At 40.8% G+C, this 17,583-nt stretch overlaps 1 protein-coding gene across 10 annotated transcripts in view; it reads right to left on the minus strand.

The window, feature by feature from the left end:
- ARID1B (AT-rich interaction domain 1B) overlaps positions 1-17,583 on the minus strand; it is a 327,313-nt gene that overhangs the window by 218,909 nt on the left and 90,821 nt on the right. For all 10 annotated transcript variants that reach the window (XM_065057320.1, XM_065057323.1, XM_065057318.1 and 7 more), the window contains one exon: positions 7,610-7,720. In XM_065057320.1, coding sequence (XP_064913392.1) covers positions 7,610-7,720 — 111 coding nt within the window. The remainder of the gene's footprint in view (positions 1-7,609; positions 7,721-17,583) is intronic.

Genomic DNA, 17,583 nt, shown 5'->3' on the forward strand with positions numbered 1-17,583 from the left:
GGAAATGAGCTTCACATCAAAGAATGGTCACTTTTTTTTTTCTTTCTTTTTTTCTTCACACGAAAGCTGCAACAATAGCACCAGAAACCAACACATTCCCAGCAAACAGCGATGGATGGTAGAAGAAAAAGAAAAGGCACATCTACTGCTAAGGCGTCGGATGTTGCTGGTCAGAATGAGTGTTTAGTCAAGGTTAGGAAGCTGAGGTCACACTTCACAATGGTTGGTGAGCACAAGCAAAGGAGTCATTCTGGGAAAAAAAATTCCTATCGTACAGGAATACTTGTGGTAAAAATAAAGAAAAAACATTTAAAGTGTCTCAGGTACTTCCTGAAACGGCATTCAAGTGAGTAACACTCTTTTGTCTTTCTTTCTGCATCATAATCCCAGTGTTCACACAGGCATGAACAGAGACATGCACCACTGAATATATTAAGCTTCGGAATTTACAGTATGCTATCAACTCAAAATTCACAAATAACCAAGTAGACAGACATACATGCTTTTATACACACATTGTGTAAAATGTTTTTCAAAAAAATCTCAAATTAAAAAAAAAAAAATAAAACAAACAAATCAGCAAACCCTACCATTTTAGAGTTAGATTCTGACACGCAGAACCTAAAGGCACTGACTTGGAAAATTTAGGCAGATTAAGAGGACAGCTAGCGCAGATATGTGAAATCCCCAGCAATTACAGATACACCACAAACAATCAGATAAGATGCCACCCTTGCAGCAGCCACATGTGCAGAGCCATCCGCGCTACTACAGTTTCTGGCCTTGCACACTGAAGTAGTAACTATTGGGGCCTTCAATTTGCCTCTCATCTCAAGCTGGAGGCTTTGGTGGTTCGGGGGCTACCACAAGCACAGTTCAGTCACCCTGGCTATGGGGGCAGCAGCTTCTAGAGAGGGAACTAGAGGCGGGGGGAAAGCTTCAGGCACCCAAATTAAATCTAATTTCCTGAATTCTTTAATCAACATCAATACTGTCCTCGTATATGGAGGTATAAATTATGTTGGCACAGTTCCTCATGGCTTAAAAAACCATTGCCAGATAAAAGCTACTAATTCTTTAATATTCCACTTAGGACAACATTGGCCTATTTAAATACAAGTTTTTGCAACTTTAACCACTACTGGGATCTATAATCCCTTAGCAGGTTTCCTATGTAAGCTTCATGTAGAGGTCAGACTAAATATTTCTTTTTGCATTTGCAATTTTTCTTAGATCCTAAATTAGTAATTTTGTTATTACAGGAATATTGTGAACCTTGTAAAGGTATTTTGAAAATGGAAAAGGTGATGGAATAGCCAAATATCTTTTTTTACGGTACTTAGTTAAATTAATTTTTATACTACAATAACAATCTAAAACTGCTTTTAAAATAAATATGATCAATCTGCCAAGCAAAACCAAGTAAACCTGTAAAGCACAAAATGCAAATGAGTAACAACAGGACCTTCTTATTACAAATTCTAATTTTAATAGCAAGAATCAACAGTTTTAGTTTCAATGTTTCAGTTTAACCCTGCATGGAAAACATATGCACAGGGCTGCTCTGCTCTACTTTCATCGTACTTTTCCCCCCAAATGGGACTTAAACTGAATGTACAAGTTGATTCTCGGACAATTAATCTGTTTGATCAGCTACATGAAATCCTGGTTCCACTGAAGTCCACTGATTTTCAGTGACACACACAAAGCGTAAGGCACATAACATCACCGATTCCAGCAGCGCTGCTGGGGCTCACACTGGATTTGACCCGCTGTTCTGACCGACACCAGGACACAAACAGGAGGCCACGTACAGAACCTGTGTGCACACCAGCACCAACAACGCAACATATTTTGCACCTCAGAAACACACTGAAATACATACACTTGACATCTCCACACATACGTATTGTATGACACTTGTTCTAGCTACAGGTTTGCTACATGGAATGCTAAGGAAAAAAAAAAACACACATACTACTTGTTCGAGAATTAAAATGTCTTGGAAAAAACAGCACGTTTTTCCAACTCTGTGCATAATGGCTAAGAAAAGCCTTTGAGAAAGCTTAGTCACTTCTTTGCAACTTGAAGCTTTTTTCCTTTTATTCCAGGCTTAAACAAAGTTCAGTGGGGCATCAAACTGCCTCAGTTTTAAATTACAGTCTGTACTTTAAAATAGAATGCATGCACCACATGCTCCTGAAGCTAGAGGGTGGGAGTGTTATTCACTGAAAATTGAAGGCTTGTTGAGTCAATAATCTTCTTTCACAGAGTAACAATTTTCAGCTAAAATTTCTTGACCCAAACAAAGGAAAACAAGATCATTCAGTTACTTTACAACAGAGCAGAAAAAAGGAACGTGGCGAAGAGGCACACCAGTCTTATCCTACTTGATGTAAAAACAATGGAAAATTTAATTCACAAATATTACATACTCACATTTCCTTCTTGTTCATGGTTTAACATACTCCCAAACAGTTATTTTCAGATGGAGGCAAGAATAGAAGTGAATAACTGAAGAACAGATTTGCTATCATGTACTACAATTACCAAGAATCTATGTACAGATTTTATTTTTCCTCCTTTTTCCTCAAATCAGAAGCAATCTTCTGGATTTTTAAAATATCACTTAAATTTAGAAGAAGTTTTCTAATTTGCTTACTTTCAAAGAATCCAACAAAGATTCCAAAAAAAAAAAAAAAAAAGAGGATTGCTGCACTACCTCTGCTTTAGTACTGATTTGTCCTGACCAGAGCAGTAATACATATTTACATTATGGAAGTGCCCAAAACCCTCATCATGATTAAGGCTTACTGGACTAAGCTCTGGATAAATGTCACCAGAGTCCCTTGTCCCAGCAGTTTAACCTCTGAGAAAAGAAAAGGTATCTCCTGCTAACTCTCAACCACAGTTTCCCAAATAACGCTGGAAACTGTTCTCCTGATCTATTAAGACTTCAGCCATTAAAGGCATTCATTCAGGGAGTGCTGTTGCTCGAGATGACAGAAGTGAGACGGGGAATGTGGATTCCCAGACCATTCCATGTATTTTCCTCACAGTCTGCACCTGAAAGAATCTGCATCTGAAATGATGTTGTTCCATGAGTCTTGCATTTTGTTCCCTACTTGTTCTCAAAACGGGTCCTCTGAAATGTGAGTACCCCCTCCTTCTACAGTGAAAAAAGTGTGTCAGCCAGAGGAACGACAGTCCAGCACTTCAGACATCCTTTAGAGGCTCATTAAAATGAGGTAAAACAGAACTGTGAAGCAGTTAATTGTATCAGGACGGGATTGCTGATATACTGTTTTCCATAGTACCAAGAATAATGAAACAAGGCAACCATCATCTTATAAAGTTTATCTGTCCAAGGAACAATATGTGTTATTTGAGACCAACTTGGCCCTGAAGCTCATACAACTATGGACATTGCAGAACCACAATCAAATTTCTCAGGTTATGGCATTGCACAAGACACAAGCAGCCGCCTACCTCCATTGCTGGCTACTATTTTGTTTTGCAGAGAAATTGCTCGGCCTCCATGAAAAGACACAGCGAGTAAGTGATGTCATAGGATTAATCCATGAACTCAAGAATTCTAGGTGACCTCATTAAGCACCAGTTCCCTCAACTCCAGATACAACCTTCCCCCTTCATCACTGCATGCCCTCCAGCAAACAAACACAAGATGACTCTGAGCTAAGTGACTAAGACCATGATGTCCCTGCAGCTGACACTGAAGTGGCCGAGGGCTGCCACAAGCCCCCTTGCCCGTGGCCTCCAGTCACACAGGCTCACACTGCCGGGCCTGCACTCACCGACGGTGTTAAACAGCTCAGGGATGTCAACTGGCAGAAAACTTACCTTCCAAAAAGAGGTGAACTGTCTTCTGTCTGTTTGGGGCTCTGCAACTGCCAAAGGCCAGACTGGGAACACTGAGATCTGCTGTGCCCCAATGTCTCAGCAGACACCTTAAGCCCTTACAGCAAGGCCATACAGGCTTCTAGGATGTGGCTACAATCAAAGCTGCTGTTGTCCCCACTGTCCCCTTACCCATCACAGCTTCTGATTCCTGTCTCTTCTTCTGAGGTACCACTGATGCCTAAGCAATTACACCGTGACTCATCAAAAACTAACCCAGAAATAAAAAGTGTGATTATTTCCCAGCTGGTTCAGTTCCCCAGCACTGTAGGACCGCATCAGCCCTGGCTTACAACAGCTCAAGAAGCTGCAGAACTTCACTTGTAGGTTGCGACAAAAGAAAATTAGCAGAACCCATGTTTCAAAAGCATGGCAACCCTGAGTAGGCCATTTGACCTCACACCTCAAACAAACACACCTGACAGTAGACAAAAAAGGACCTTATTAAAACAAAACAAAGTAACAGCAAAAGCACCAATGCCTATGTGAAATTGCTTCCATACTTGCTCCAATTAAAAAAAAGTTTTCTGCTCTTCATTCTATCAATACAATCCAACATGAACATTTACAAAATTACTCATTAAAGACAAAATAGAGGCTTAGTCTTCCTAGACACACATAGCCTGCTGCTGACACAAGCTCTTTTACTGCAACAACAAACCTGCAGATATATAATTTCAAATCTTTTTCCTGTAGGTCTGCTCTAGCTTTCTCACAACAGAAGTGTGTATTTTGCTATTATCCCTTAAGTCTCAATAAATGCATTCCGTAGTAACTGTTGTGCAGATAATTTCATTCAGGCCTCTCCCCCTTTATTCAGCCACTCTAATAGGGAACAGTTTCTGTTTATGACTTCCTTTCCTTCACAGAGCACCGAACTCCCACGTTTTCTCAAAAGCTCGGGATTTCCTTCTAATTGTGACCCCAACAAAAGCGCTCGGAGCACTGTTCTGTGCAACTTTTCATCTGGGCTCTCAGTGACTCCACATGGTCAGAGACCCACAGGTCAAACCCTCCAGATCTAGGAGCAGTTAGGAGAAGGAAAGCAAGCATTGTCTAGAATCTGACAGGCCATTAGAAGTAGCTAATAAAGCCATATTTTGTTTGTAGCCGTTTGTTACCAACCCGCATTACAAATTTGTCCGCTTTGAACTTTATGGGAACATTCATGCCAGGACTTTTATATACAATGTGTGAAGGAAACGGAACAACTATTGAGCTGTTTAGCTGCGCTTACTGTGACACAAACCTGCTGAAATAACTCCCCCAAAGGATGACACAAGCCAGCATTCAGTGCCGCAGAAAGTGGCCAGCTCCTCTTCAAATCCATCAAAGGGAAACTCTTTTTTTTCAAAGCCACATCAGAGAACACCATTCACCATTTAGTATTACATCTCTTTTGTTGTTTTTAGACACTTGTATAAACTTGCTATGTAGCAGCCGTGATTTTACACAATGCCCTTAAGAAATAAAAAGATAAAGGGCAAATTGTGTAAATACCAGAATGCCATGGAAAAAAAATAGCCAAATTTTATTAAAAGCATAACACCACTGCTATCATTTCAAGCTTCATTATACAAAGATGACTTACTGACTACGCTCAAGAACAGCATTATCTTGAAAACAAGCTAAAGGAGCCACATTTAGCACCCCAAAATGACACTGTAACTAGGAATACTAAACAAGGGATAGTGATCACAGGCTTTCATAAGCAGTCCAAAACTGAACACAGAACGCTTGCTCCAGGGGAAAAAAACCAAAAACAAACTAAACATGTTTATATGGTCAAGCCATCCATACCCCAAATAGAGTTATATTAAAGCATTTACCATGCTCACCATACTTTGAATGTATGGATTGTTCCTAACTTTGAAAACATTTTCCTTGAAAGTGAGATGACGGGGAGTTTGCTTACACTTGCAAAATAAGCATTGTCACCACATACACAGGGTTGCAGTTGTTTTTAAATTGGAAAAACAAAACAAATAACCTAACCAAAACCCCAAACCAAAACAAACTAGAAAAACGTAATAGCTCCATTCCCCTCCATATCTGAACAGCAGGGTTTTTGAGTATATTAAGTGCTCTCTGGTTATGTATCAAAGCTTTTCAGTAATGAAGTGTTTCAATATCAGCATTTAATCTATGTGGCCAAAATGGTTAACATTCACTGTTAATACTACCAGCTTACTCATACCTAGAATAATAATGAGCTACTAAATATACCAAACACTCAGGGACACAGATAATATCCGATACCCTGCTTAGATATCATGATGATGTAGGTAGCAGAGAGCATTGATTAAAAGTGGGACAAGTATTTGAGAATAAACACAGGCAAATTAGTAGAACATTAGTTGATAAATAACTTCACTTCTCTCTGCCCCAACAAACACTGTTCACTAAAAACTGGGACGGTAAAAAGTCCCTTTTAATATCACTGCTTTTTAAAGTAGGTAGTTGTTGCCAAAACAGTTCCATGTCCACAGTAGTTACTATTTTTAAACTAATTGCCAGCATTCATTTTTGAGACCTGATAAGAGAAACTAGTCTTTTTAAAAACCGTTTCCTGAAAAAATATCAAATTAATACTAGTTCAAAGCAAACGGGTATCTCTTCTCACACCAGTTTCCATAGATTCTCCTGAGACATGCACATCTCAAACGTCATGTAAAGAACTGGTGGCACATATACTCTAGGTGACAAAGATATAACTTCAAAATACTATGAAGACGTTTACTGCCGTGTTTATAGGGGCTGACAATAGTGTTGTGTATCTTGGTATGGTAAACTGTGTTCAGAGAGATCCGCTGCGAACTGGAAATGAATACATACCCAGTAAACTGCAGAAAATATCCTATATATTTGTGATACATTATTCCAAGCCAGAGATCACATAGTTTATAAACAGTTTTCATCAGTTAAGATGACTGTATTTTAGTTGGTTTATATTCATGCTGTTTTACTACCAATAGGAAAATCCCCAAACCATAAGGGGCAACTCAGAGAACAGGCCAAGGAGCACTTTGTCCATTACGAAGAAGTAAGACCTTAAAAAATGCCAGTAGCTGCAAATGTCTTTGTGAAGTATATTTGTGCTGTTTCTCCCACAGCAGAATGCACAGAGTTCAGAAAAAAATAAAAAATGTGAGTCCAAAATAATCTCCTAGCAAAACATCAGCCTAGCCCATGCATCACTATCATTCCCACTTCTACATCTCTGTAGTAACAGGCAGTAGCAGAATTAATATGTCAAACTAATTACTGACGCTCTGTGTTTGGAGCAAACAACTCCTGGTTGTAGTATTCTAAACCAGAATTTACTGAAATCCTTCAAAAAGGGCACAGAAGAAAAAGCCTCTTCTTCACCAGATTGTTTTGTGCAAGTATGGAATTCCTAAAGCTAAAAAAAAAGACAAATCAATCCATTTCCTCTATGCAAATACACATGTGCACAAACACAAAACATGCATGTGCATAAATAGTGCTATTTTGAACCAGAACTAAGCCTAAGCTAAGTCCACTCATACACAAGCTGGTTTTTCTCAACACATTTTTAAAGACAGTTTGTGATCGACCTCATTTTAATATTTCTTCTTTCAATATTTCTCATCTGCTCATCCTAGATGCAGTGAAATCCTATGTAAAGTGCTTTCATTTTAAAATACTGAAACAAACATGAGTTTCTTACTGGTAAGCTCGATGGTCTTTCTTGCTGGATTAGGTTCAAGTCTTCATGGTTAGGCTTTCCTGGGGCCATAGGGGCTTGAGATCTGGTTCCATAGCCTTCCTGAGACATGTCCTGCAACAACAGTTTTAACAGAATTATTAACCTCAGTAATTACAATTAAGTCTGCATCACAGAAAGTTGAAAATCCAACAGCTGAGTGCTGATGCTTTTTTGATCAGAAATTTCTACTAGTTAAACCTTCTTAATGGAAGTATCAAGCCCACAGAGGTACCACTATGACGTGTGCTGTTCATAAAGAAATCCAAGGACCAGACTGACATGTTGACAAGCAGCAGGGAATACCGCTGGAACGCAGCAAAACACAGAAAGACAAACCTGCTAAATGAACATCCCCCTTTCACTGTAAAAGAGTAGCAAGCACAAAGTGGTCAAAACATGGACGTAGTCCGAGATGTATTCTCAAGCCTTTTGATGAAGTACTGAGCCAGGTGGAAGGCTGACTTAAAAGCAAGATTGTAATCACACTGTGTAACCAGACTCCCGTAACAACCCTGGATTTACCATCACTACTACTGGCACAACTTTCAAACACCGGCTATCGGGTCATAGCACACAACACATTCCCTGCATCTGCTGGAGGCACGCTATGTCTGATGGATTGGAAGGAAAGTGTATTTCATCAAAAGCAGCTCCAAAGCTCATACCAGCAACCTGGGGATGTTCCTCCCTATGCAAGCCCAAGCAATCTTAGGTAATGGCCTAACACCACACCCACCACTCAGGGGCAGGGGAAGACACGAAACAACCTCCTCCATGCCACCCCCATCCCATAGCACAGGCTTACTTCACACACATAAAGATACTTGCCCACTGCAGAGCCTTACATTCAGGCTTAATTTTAGCTACTGTAGCAGCTTCTACACTGACTTCTCCAAGGAAAACAACAGAAAGTGCAATAGCGACTGCAGCATGTGTAACTGGCAGGGAAAGTTGGAGAACCAGTTCCCGCCTGCTAGAGAAAGGTATCACACCTTAAAGGTCTTTCTCTGTTGTTTCTAAATGGTTTAATTCTCCTCTTCCCCCTTCTGAGTCTCCTACCAGTTCAATTTGCTTCAGCCACCTCACAGCTTCAGTTTGGACACGTACCTGCGAGCAGGCAGGTGCTCCGGGCACGAAGGGGCAGCTGTCTCCTGGCCCACCCCACCGCAGCCCGACCATCACCTGGCTGCTGCGCCCGCGGCCCCGCCGGCAGAGCTGCTGCTCACGCACAGGCTCCGGCAGGCAGCTGGCAGGGTGGGAAAGCTGCTTCTGGCTTTAGCCCTGCTCCTGACAGAGGGAAATTTGTTAACAACCGGACTGTTTTCCATTCGGCCCCTGCCATCGCTTCCGACTCTCCCAAATTATTTTAAGGGATGCAGAAAACTCAACGGGGCTAATAAAACAAACTCCAGCAAACCTGATACGATGCTAACCCGGCAATAAACAATCCTATCTGTAAGCCTGTGCCAAGTAAAAAAAAAAAAAAATAAAAAAAAAAAATCAAGAAACACTTAAAAGGCCAGCACTTCAATGTGGTTGCCAGCAGAGGGTAACAATTAGGCTTAAGGGTGACAAAGGCTGATGGTTGAATGATTATTATCCCCTGTGACCCCCCGCGCTCCCCCCCGCCCAGATTTCCACTTGTCACACAGCTCTCCTGCTGCGCACACCAGCAGGTTCCTGTGGATTAACAGGGAGGTTTAAAATCAACAAATGGCACAAGGCCTCCATTCAGCAGCCTTCACCCCAGCACAAAGGAGTAGAAAGGTGCAGGACAGCTTCACAATAGGCAAACAAATGAGCAAACCTCTGCTTTCCTTTTTATTTAAAAACACACACGCATACGCACATGCACGCTAGGGGCTGTCAGTGCGTAGGCTTCTGTAATAAACCCAGCAACCCTGGATTTCAACTTCCAGTTCAGTGTTCGACTCTCTTCTTAATTCTTAAAAAAATACACCAAATAAGAACCACTTGTTAAAACAGCAACAACAAAGAAACACCCAGAAATACCAAGAGTGGTGAAAAAGGGTAAATGGAATATTCAATTTAGGAGACGTCACTTTAGAAGCACAATTGTTCCTTTTTCCAGACCCTACAGGATTTTGATGGGAAGCAAAAGATGGTTTATATTTTGAAAAATCAAGAGCCATTAATTCCTTACAAAGTACCAAGCATGTTTTTTCCCACGTTTGCAAGATTTTAACCTCGCTTCCTACTGAAATTTCCAGGGGGACCAGAGTGGCACAAGGAAGCAACAGCACTACTTCCCATGAGAAATACTGCATGTTGAATGGAATTTACTTTTACCTGGGTATTTGAGACAATCTATGAAATGTCTTTCCACACAGTGAAGAGCACATTAAAAACGCAAGACGTGAGACCCTTTGTCTTTTTAAATGCGCCATTTTCATAATGCTTTCCTCTCTGACTGTGGAAAAATCAAATCTTGCTGCTCAATTCTAGATTAGCTTTGGAAACAAATACTGTAGACACCCATGTTTGTTAAAATGCAGATACCTCTGCACTCCAAATGGGACTGAGATCACATGCTCTTTTTTATATTCTCTGTAAAGCTGTTTAGATACTTGGATCACTCTAAACTTGGAAAGGGACTCTTGAGAAGTGCAGAATCAGTTCACTCTCAGTAAGTTGCAGGCATGGGAATCTCCCAGATGAAATATGCATGGGGCTGTGTGTATAATTTTATGGGTTTATACATATGCATTGTCCAATAAAAACAGTTCATTTATATACTAAACATAACGATGATTAAATAATAGCACATTTCACTAAGAGGTTGGCTTCATAACCCAAATAGTGCTTAGTATCATTTTCACTGAAAAAATGAGGAGAGAAAATCCCTACTGCCTTTCCTCAGTTCTGCATTAGGAAATTTTGTTACCATACAATATATTACAGAATAGATCCAACAGATTTTGAGAGATAAATAAGAAATAAGGACTGAAGTATCAGGGTAAATTGTCTGTCGCTGAAGAAATGCACGGAACTGGCAATTCTCACTTTCAGTTTTGAAAGGTCATTTTTCTTTCCAGCATCTAGGAAGGGATTTATTTGGGACTGAACAGAGGGAACATAAGGGGAACGCGTTACCATGTGTTGTGTTACAGTCATGGCTGAGGAGTCCCCCATTGACATTAGGGCTCAATCTTCCCTTGGGATCCCTGATTTTTTCTTTTGACTCCCAATATTTCATCCATCAAAGACACTGGCTTTCAAAGCAAAGCTTATCATATTTTATGAATCACAGAAAATCCTTGCTCCCATAGTAAAGGAGCACGTGTGTAAGAGAGAAATCCAGGCTTTTAAAAACAGAAGGCTACAAGTTTCCACTCAGAACTCCCAGCTTGGCACAAACCCAATCATATCATAGCTGTTATAGCACAAACTGTCAACAAAGTTGTAAAATAACTAAAAGCAGGGTTTCCCCCATCAGGTTTTCAAAAAGGCACAGGGACAAATAATCAGCAAGTCACCAACACCTACTCAAAATAGCTGAAGTTTAGACTTTTCAAGAAACATGTATACTGTGAAACAGGTGGAGGGGAAAAAAAAAGGGACTATGCCTGTGTATACACACCCTAAAACCTCTGTATTGAGTAAGCTGTTCAGATATCAATCCATCTACAGTTAATAGATTTGGTTAATAATAATAGCAACCAATTGCTTATTGTGTACAGAGCCAGGACTAGTTCTTCACCTCCTGTTCACATACACTTCTAGCTTGCTCTATGAATTGTGGTATATGAAGCTCAAGATTTGTTTAGTCTGAGAAGTAAAGAAGAAAACAGGATATTTTCTTCCCTCTTATTCTCTGTTACTGTATTCATCTTACAAATTTCTAAAGTCTATAATTCTAGTGTGGGATTTCACTAACACAGAGGTTTAGAGCAACCCAATAAGCCAAGGTACCAGTCTACAAGAAAGTCAAAGGCCCCTTGTTCCTGCCTCCTCAATTCTTGCAGTTGGACACACACCCCACCCTTTAGTCTGTGTTAGTTTTATCTTTACTGGACCACCTTGTGAAACAGTGCAACTTAGAACTCGCCAGAAACGTAACCCCTTGCCCCCCCAGCTTCATCATGGGTTGCTGAGCAGAGCTGCCCTCGGGAAGGGCTGGGTGAGCAAAGAGAGGAAGGAGAACTCTGGTGAAACTATCCTGTGATCCTCTCAAACTTCCCAAACAGCTGCCCAGCTCAGCTGCCCTGCAAGCACTGTGCTGCAGGCTGCCACCTTTTCCCTTTTGGTGTGCAATGCTAATTTCTGTTGTGCTTTCATTCTCTAGCTGGACCTAACTTAAAACAAGTCTATCCATGTTTACATGTTCCCTGCAAACCTGAATCAATATGGTGCTGATAATGCTTGAAACCATGTAGATGAAATGCACATTTGTTGTAAGTTCTACCAAAGAAGATAAGATCTAATTATTAAATAGTTTAAATTATTTTTAATGGAAAATGAAAGCATAGTGAAAACATTAATGTTCAGGGAAAACCACATTTAAAGGAGGGCTGGGTGAGAAATATCATTTAAGCTTCATCTGTTTCTACTGCAGCAAATTTCAGAGGGATAACATGACCACCCAGAAAGATAAGTACCACGATGGTTAAATAGAAGGAAAATAATTTATGGAAAATAATATACTAGACTTCAATTTGGAAAAAACTCATTAAAAACTATTTTAGCTCATGTTCTTGATTCAGTTCATTGATCTTTAGAAGACTTCAAGTGTGAGAGCAGTGAATTCTATGGTAATGTGTAACAGCAAAACCAAAAGCAAATGTTATTTTTTTTTTCCCCAGACCACTTGAGAATGGAAAGTCAGGTCCCAGTACAGCAGCCAAGAGGAGCACAGAGCCCAATAATACGAGATCATCTTACACATCTTACGTATCAGAGCACTGGAACAGGCTGCCCAGGGAGGCTGTGGAGTCTCCTACTCCAGAGGCATTCAAAACCCGCCTGGACACATTCCTGTGTGGCCTCATCTAAGTGTTCGTGCTCCGGCAAGGGGATTGGACTGGATGATCTTTTGAGGTCCCTTCCAATCCCCAACTTTCTGTGATTCTGTGATCTCTGAACAGGTACTACGGAACAGAAAGAAGGCAAGTGGTATGTTAGGGGCTATAGAAGGAAATACCTTATTATCACTTCACCAAGTATCTGTTCTGTGTAGGTACATATATAGCAACACACTTCCCCTCTTTCCACATTCTGCAATAAAAAGCTACAATTAAAAAAAAACACAAAATCATTTACCAGAATGGGGACATATCCCTATAGAGCCAGCTTCTAGACCAACTCTTGTACCTAACATGTCATCTCCCAAGCTGTACACTCTATGGCAGCACAAAACTGACACCAAAGGACAGCCAACCTGTTTGGGGAACACTGCAGGTAAGGCTGCACTCAATAAAAATGTTATGCCCACAGGCACAGGCAGCACTAAGTTTCATGCAAGCAATCAACAGAATGCAGCCCTGCGGGGAACAATCCACTAAGGACAAAAAAGCAGAGGGGTTTGCTTGAATCCTGGGCAGATGGTCTGCAGAGGTCCTGCAGGATGTGGGTGGACTCCTGCAGAAGACTCTGGGTGAAGACAAAATACGTATGTCTTGAATTTTATGAATCAGAAATGAAAAGAAAAAAAAACACGACCAACCAAGCAAACAAAAACAACAAAAAATCCCACACAAAACACCCACCAAAAACAAAAACCACACCAAACCAAAACACACAACACGAAAACAAACAAACCCCTCTAAAGCCTTGAAGAAAAGGAAATTGGTACCATGCAACCAGAGAGCATTGTGCACAAGCCAGCAAGCAAGTCTCTTACTGTACAGAGGGAGCAAGTGATTGCAGGAAAAAAATTATTTGGTAGTTCCCAGCACCTATTACACCAACAAAAAAGAGAGCTAACCACCAGAGGCGGATTACCAGTGCAGTCTGGTAATCCCCTTCAACACGCTAGTCTGTGTTTACATGATGAAGTGAATAAACCCTGCTCATAACCAAAATATGTAAATCATTTCAGGCCAATCCCCTAGCACCACAACAGAAACCTGAACGGAGATGAGGAAAGCAGCTGTCCCCAAGTCCGACAAGGAACAGCCCGGCATCGACCTCAACATGTTGATGCTATTTGTTGACTGTTGCTGCAGTGGGTTCATTTCCCCACAGCCAAGCCAGGGCAGGACTGTGCCCTCAGAAACAAAGATGACACAGGTAGGTGTTTGCCTCACCAACTTAAATTTCAGTCTTCATCTTCATTACATGTACGAGAGGGAGTCAAGAGCATCAGAGATGTGCCAAAGCAACACAGACCTTTCCTCTTCCAAAAGGAGGTAATTCATCCAGAAATCACACCTAAATACTCAGAGAAAAATCCTACCATGTACCTGGAGAAATTTGGAGAAATTGCCAGTTTGGATGCCTCAGGTGTAGACCAGTCATCGTCAGCAAGACATCCCATCTTCTTCAACGTTACTAATGCCTTGCCTTCCAAGGTATCTGCAGTTTCATGCTAAAACTTAATATTTCTTAGATCTCTTTTTTTAAGCTAATTTAAAAAACCCTTTAAAATTAGAACACCATTCTGTCCCTTCAGGATTCCAGTTATCATAGAATAACAACCAAGTTAGGTCTTAGAACACTGGAGGGGGAAGGAAAAAAATATACTTTACGTAGCAGCCAGCAGTTGATGCAAAAGACAGTTAACTTAAGTAAGCAAATACATTATTGAGGTTTGGGCCATCAAAACTCTCAGGAAATTACTAGAAACTCAGCCTGCCTCACTATAGAAGGTTTTCCTCTGCAGAATATACTGAAAGCGTTTTAAATGCAGCCAGGGTCAAAAAAAGCCACCCCCATTTTACAGGAAGAACACTGTCTGGCCAGCAGAGCTCCCAGTCACTTATCAGGTAATCTGAGCCAACTAGCAAGAGAGAAGGGTCTCTCTAGTCCATTTTCATGTGTGTCTCGTCTCTATGGCCTCAGGAGCCACGTTAAGGCAAAGACACAGGAAGAACTCCAAGATTAAATAATTCCCTGAAACCCTTATCTTGCTATTCTCTTTCTGCCACTATTGCATTCCACGGATCACAGAGCATATCAATAGTGGATTTAATCAGAAACAAGACATTTCTTCTGGTTTTCTTCTCTCATACTTGTAACATGCCACATGAAAAAAATACACCAGTTTGATGTTTATATTAAAATGTGCTGGTTGCACATTGCACAGCCTGATAAACAGCTGTCAGTTCTTCATTTACAGGCAAAAAGGTAGTTTCTTTGTTCTACAGATGTAAAGTTCCAGTGTCAAAGAAGAGATGAGAGAAAACCTGAAGAGGTAATCTGAGAAATATAACTTGGAAATAAGGGGTAAAACAAGTCTTTTATTTCCACGAATTTTCCCATGCTTATAGAGCTTTTTGGACTTTTCCTAAAAAACCCCACAAGGCTGGGCAGTCCAACCACGCTTTCATTTTCTATACCCATTCCTTCCTCTCCCTGCGCATCCTTTCACTGACAAGGTTGTATTTAAAAAAAAATACATAAATAAAAATGAAAGAAAGAAAAGAGCCCTGGCAATGAGTCCTATTCCTTAGAGTCACCTGGGACAGACAACCACATTACTGTGCTGACTTACAGATTCTGTGCCACCCAGCACGCAGCCCTGCTAAACTAGTCCTTCCTGCAGCTCTGCACCCCATCAAAATGCAGCAGAGTGACAGGATTTAAAACCTGCCATGTCTTTCAACGAGGTGGCTGCAGAGCGGGGAGCCGGGGGGCTCTGTGCCCCCGAAGAGGGCAGCTGCCTGCCCCAGCCTGCTGCCCCCGAGGAAGCTCTGTCTCTCCCGAGCACACGTCTCGCCGGCAGAAAGGAGGTCAGAGCAGCGCCCGCAGCTCCCAGCAGCACTGCGAGCCTGAAGCCGGCTCGCAGAATAAAGAGAAAAACTGCACCAAGAGCAGCTGCTCCCTCCAGGCTAATGGAGCTGGGTACCCAAGGATGAGGCTGCCTCACTGGAGATCGTGAAACATTTCTGCAGTGTTTTCTTAGGGACATGTCTATAACTGTGCTTGCAGGTAAAAGCCAGGTCTTCATCTAAAGGCTCGCGAACATCTGCAAATCTGTGAGGAAGGGCTGCAAGCAACACCTAAAACATCACTGAGGTCACACACACGTGCTCCCACACACACAAAAACCACATCACAAAACCAACCACCACCACCACACACAGAATGGTGAGGTTTGTTGTGTGTTTTTCCTCACCCTCCTCCCCCAACCGGAATATAAAGCTATATTATGTTTTAGACAACATTTATATCACAGTTCAGTGACACTTGTTAACTCATTCCCTAACCCTCCACCACAAAGGTCCCTTAAAAGAAATAACTGAAATGAGGTTTACCTACTGTTTTAACAACATCAGAATCACACGTGAAGGAATTGAAGTTTAGATGCAAACAAGTGTCTCGCAATTTTGGCAAAAAAGATTTCTCAACTGGACTTCACTATTTAGGTTAGCTTAATTTTTCAGTACATGAGAGAGTTAGCATGTTACATTTGGGGCTGCTAGACATATTAATAGATGATTAGCTGCAATACCATCTTCTCTCTGTGGTGTGTGAAGACACAGAGTATCTGCACAACAATCTTTAAAACCAGCCACCACACGGAAAAATATCTTAGTCCAAGGAGTGGAAAGAGAACCATAATTTACAGAAAAATAACAATAATTTACAGAAGGAAACATCCAGCAACAGAATCAATTAAATGGACATCACCATACAACAGTTAATACCAATAGCAGCAAACCATTTCTTTAATCTTTGAGGTAGACAAGTCTTCACCACCACCACCACAACCATGAATTTTTTGAAATAAAGTATTCCCAACTGGGTTGGTATTGGAAGTGCCAAAAGGAGGGTGGAGAACAAGTGAAAGAAGCGATGAAAACTTAAAAACCATGAGACCAGACCACTGAATATGCTTAAATACAGCAAGAAAAAACCAGTGACTTTCATTAAAAGTTGGTACAGGATTGCTAAGTTAATAAAGCAACAATAAACCTTCTTTTTGTGAGTATGAAGGAGCACTATCTTTACAAATTCTGTGGGCAGGCACCCAAAAAACAAACATGTATAGCTAGTTATTTAATTTTCTACCCAAAGCCAGGCATGTGGAAGACACGTGAGATGGGTACCTGGCAATCAGGGAGAAGCGTGAACAAGACATGAAGAGAGAGGCTGCGCTCTTGCAGAGCTTGGTTTATTGAGGGACGGCTCACAGAAACCAACAGTTGTTCTCCTCTCTCCCACAACAAAAACACCAAGCAGTTTTGTCAACATGTAAAGGTAAACGTGTTTTTTTTTTAAGTGGTATCTTATTTACTTTGATTTGCTATTTTATTCTTTGTTGTCCATATCTGATTGTAACAACCAAAACACCCTGCAAGGTTTCAGCTGCACGCTCCAATATCTATTCTAAATCCTACTACAGTAGGAGGGAAATGCAGTAAAAGGGAAATACTGGAAAGGATCATGAATACATATAAAATATATGCTGACCTATATTCAGATAATACAATGTCTCAACAACAAATTCTCAATTCGAAATACAGAAAATAAAACTAAATATATGTACACTGAACATCTTCAATTATTAAAGAAAATATGGGCAGCCAAAAAAAAAAATACAGCGGTAAAATTTATGCTGGGAAATATTAACAAACTTATTTGCCCAACCTCTGAGGAGAATAACGTGTGTTAATTTAAAGGCCATAAGAGAATACTCTTGCATTGCAACTGACCATGAAGTGTAATTTACAAGACCACTAAAATTTGGAATGTATACTGCTCATACAGAAAACAAACAAACAAACAGAAAACAAACAAAAAACTATCACTCA

Source organism: Columba livia, chromosome 3 (assembly GCF_036013475.1).
Source record: "Columba livia isolate bColLiv1 breed racing homer chromosome 3, bColLiv1.pat.W.v2, whole genome shotgun sequence".
Lineage (NCBI taxonomy): Eukaryota > Metazoa > Chordata > Aves > Columbiformes > Columbidae > Columba > Columba livia.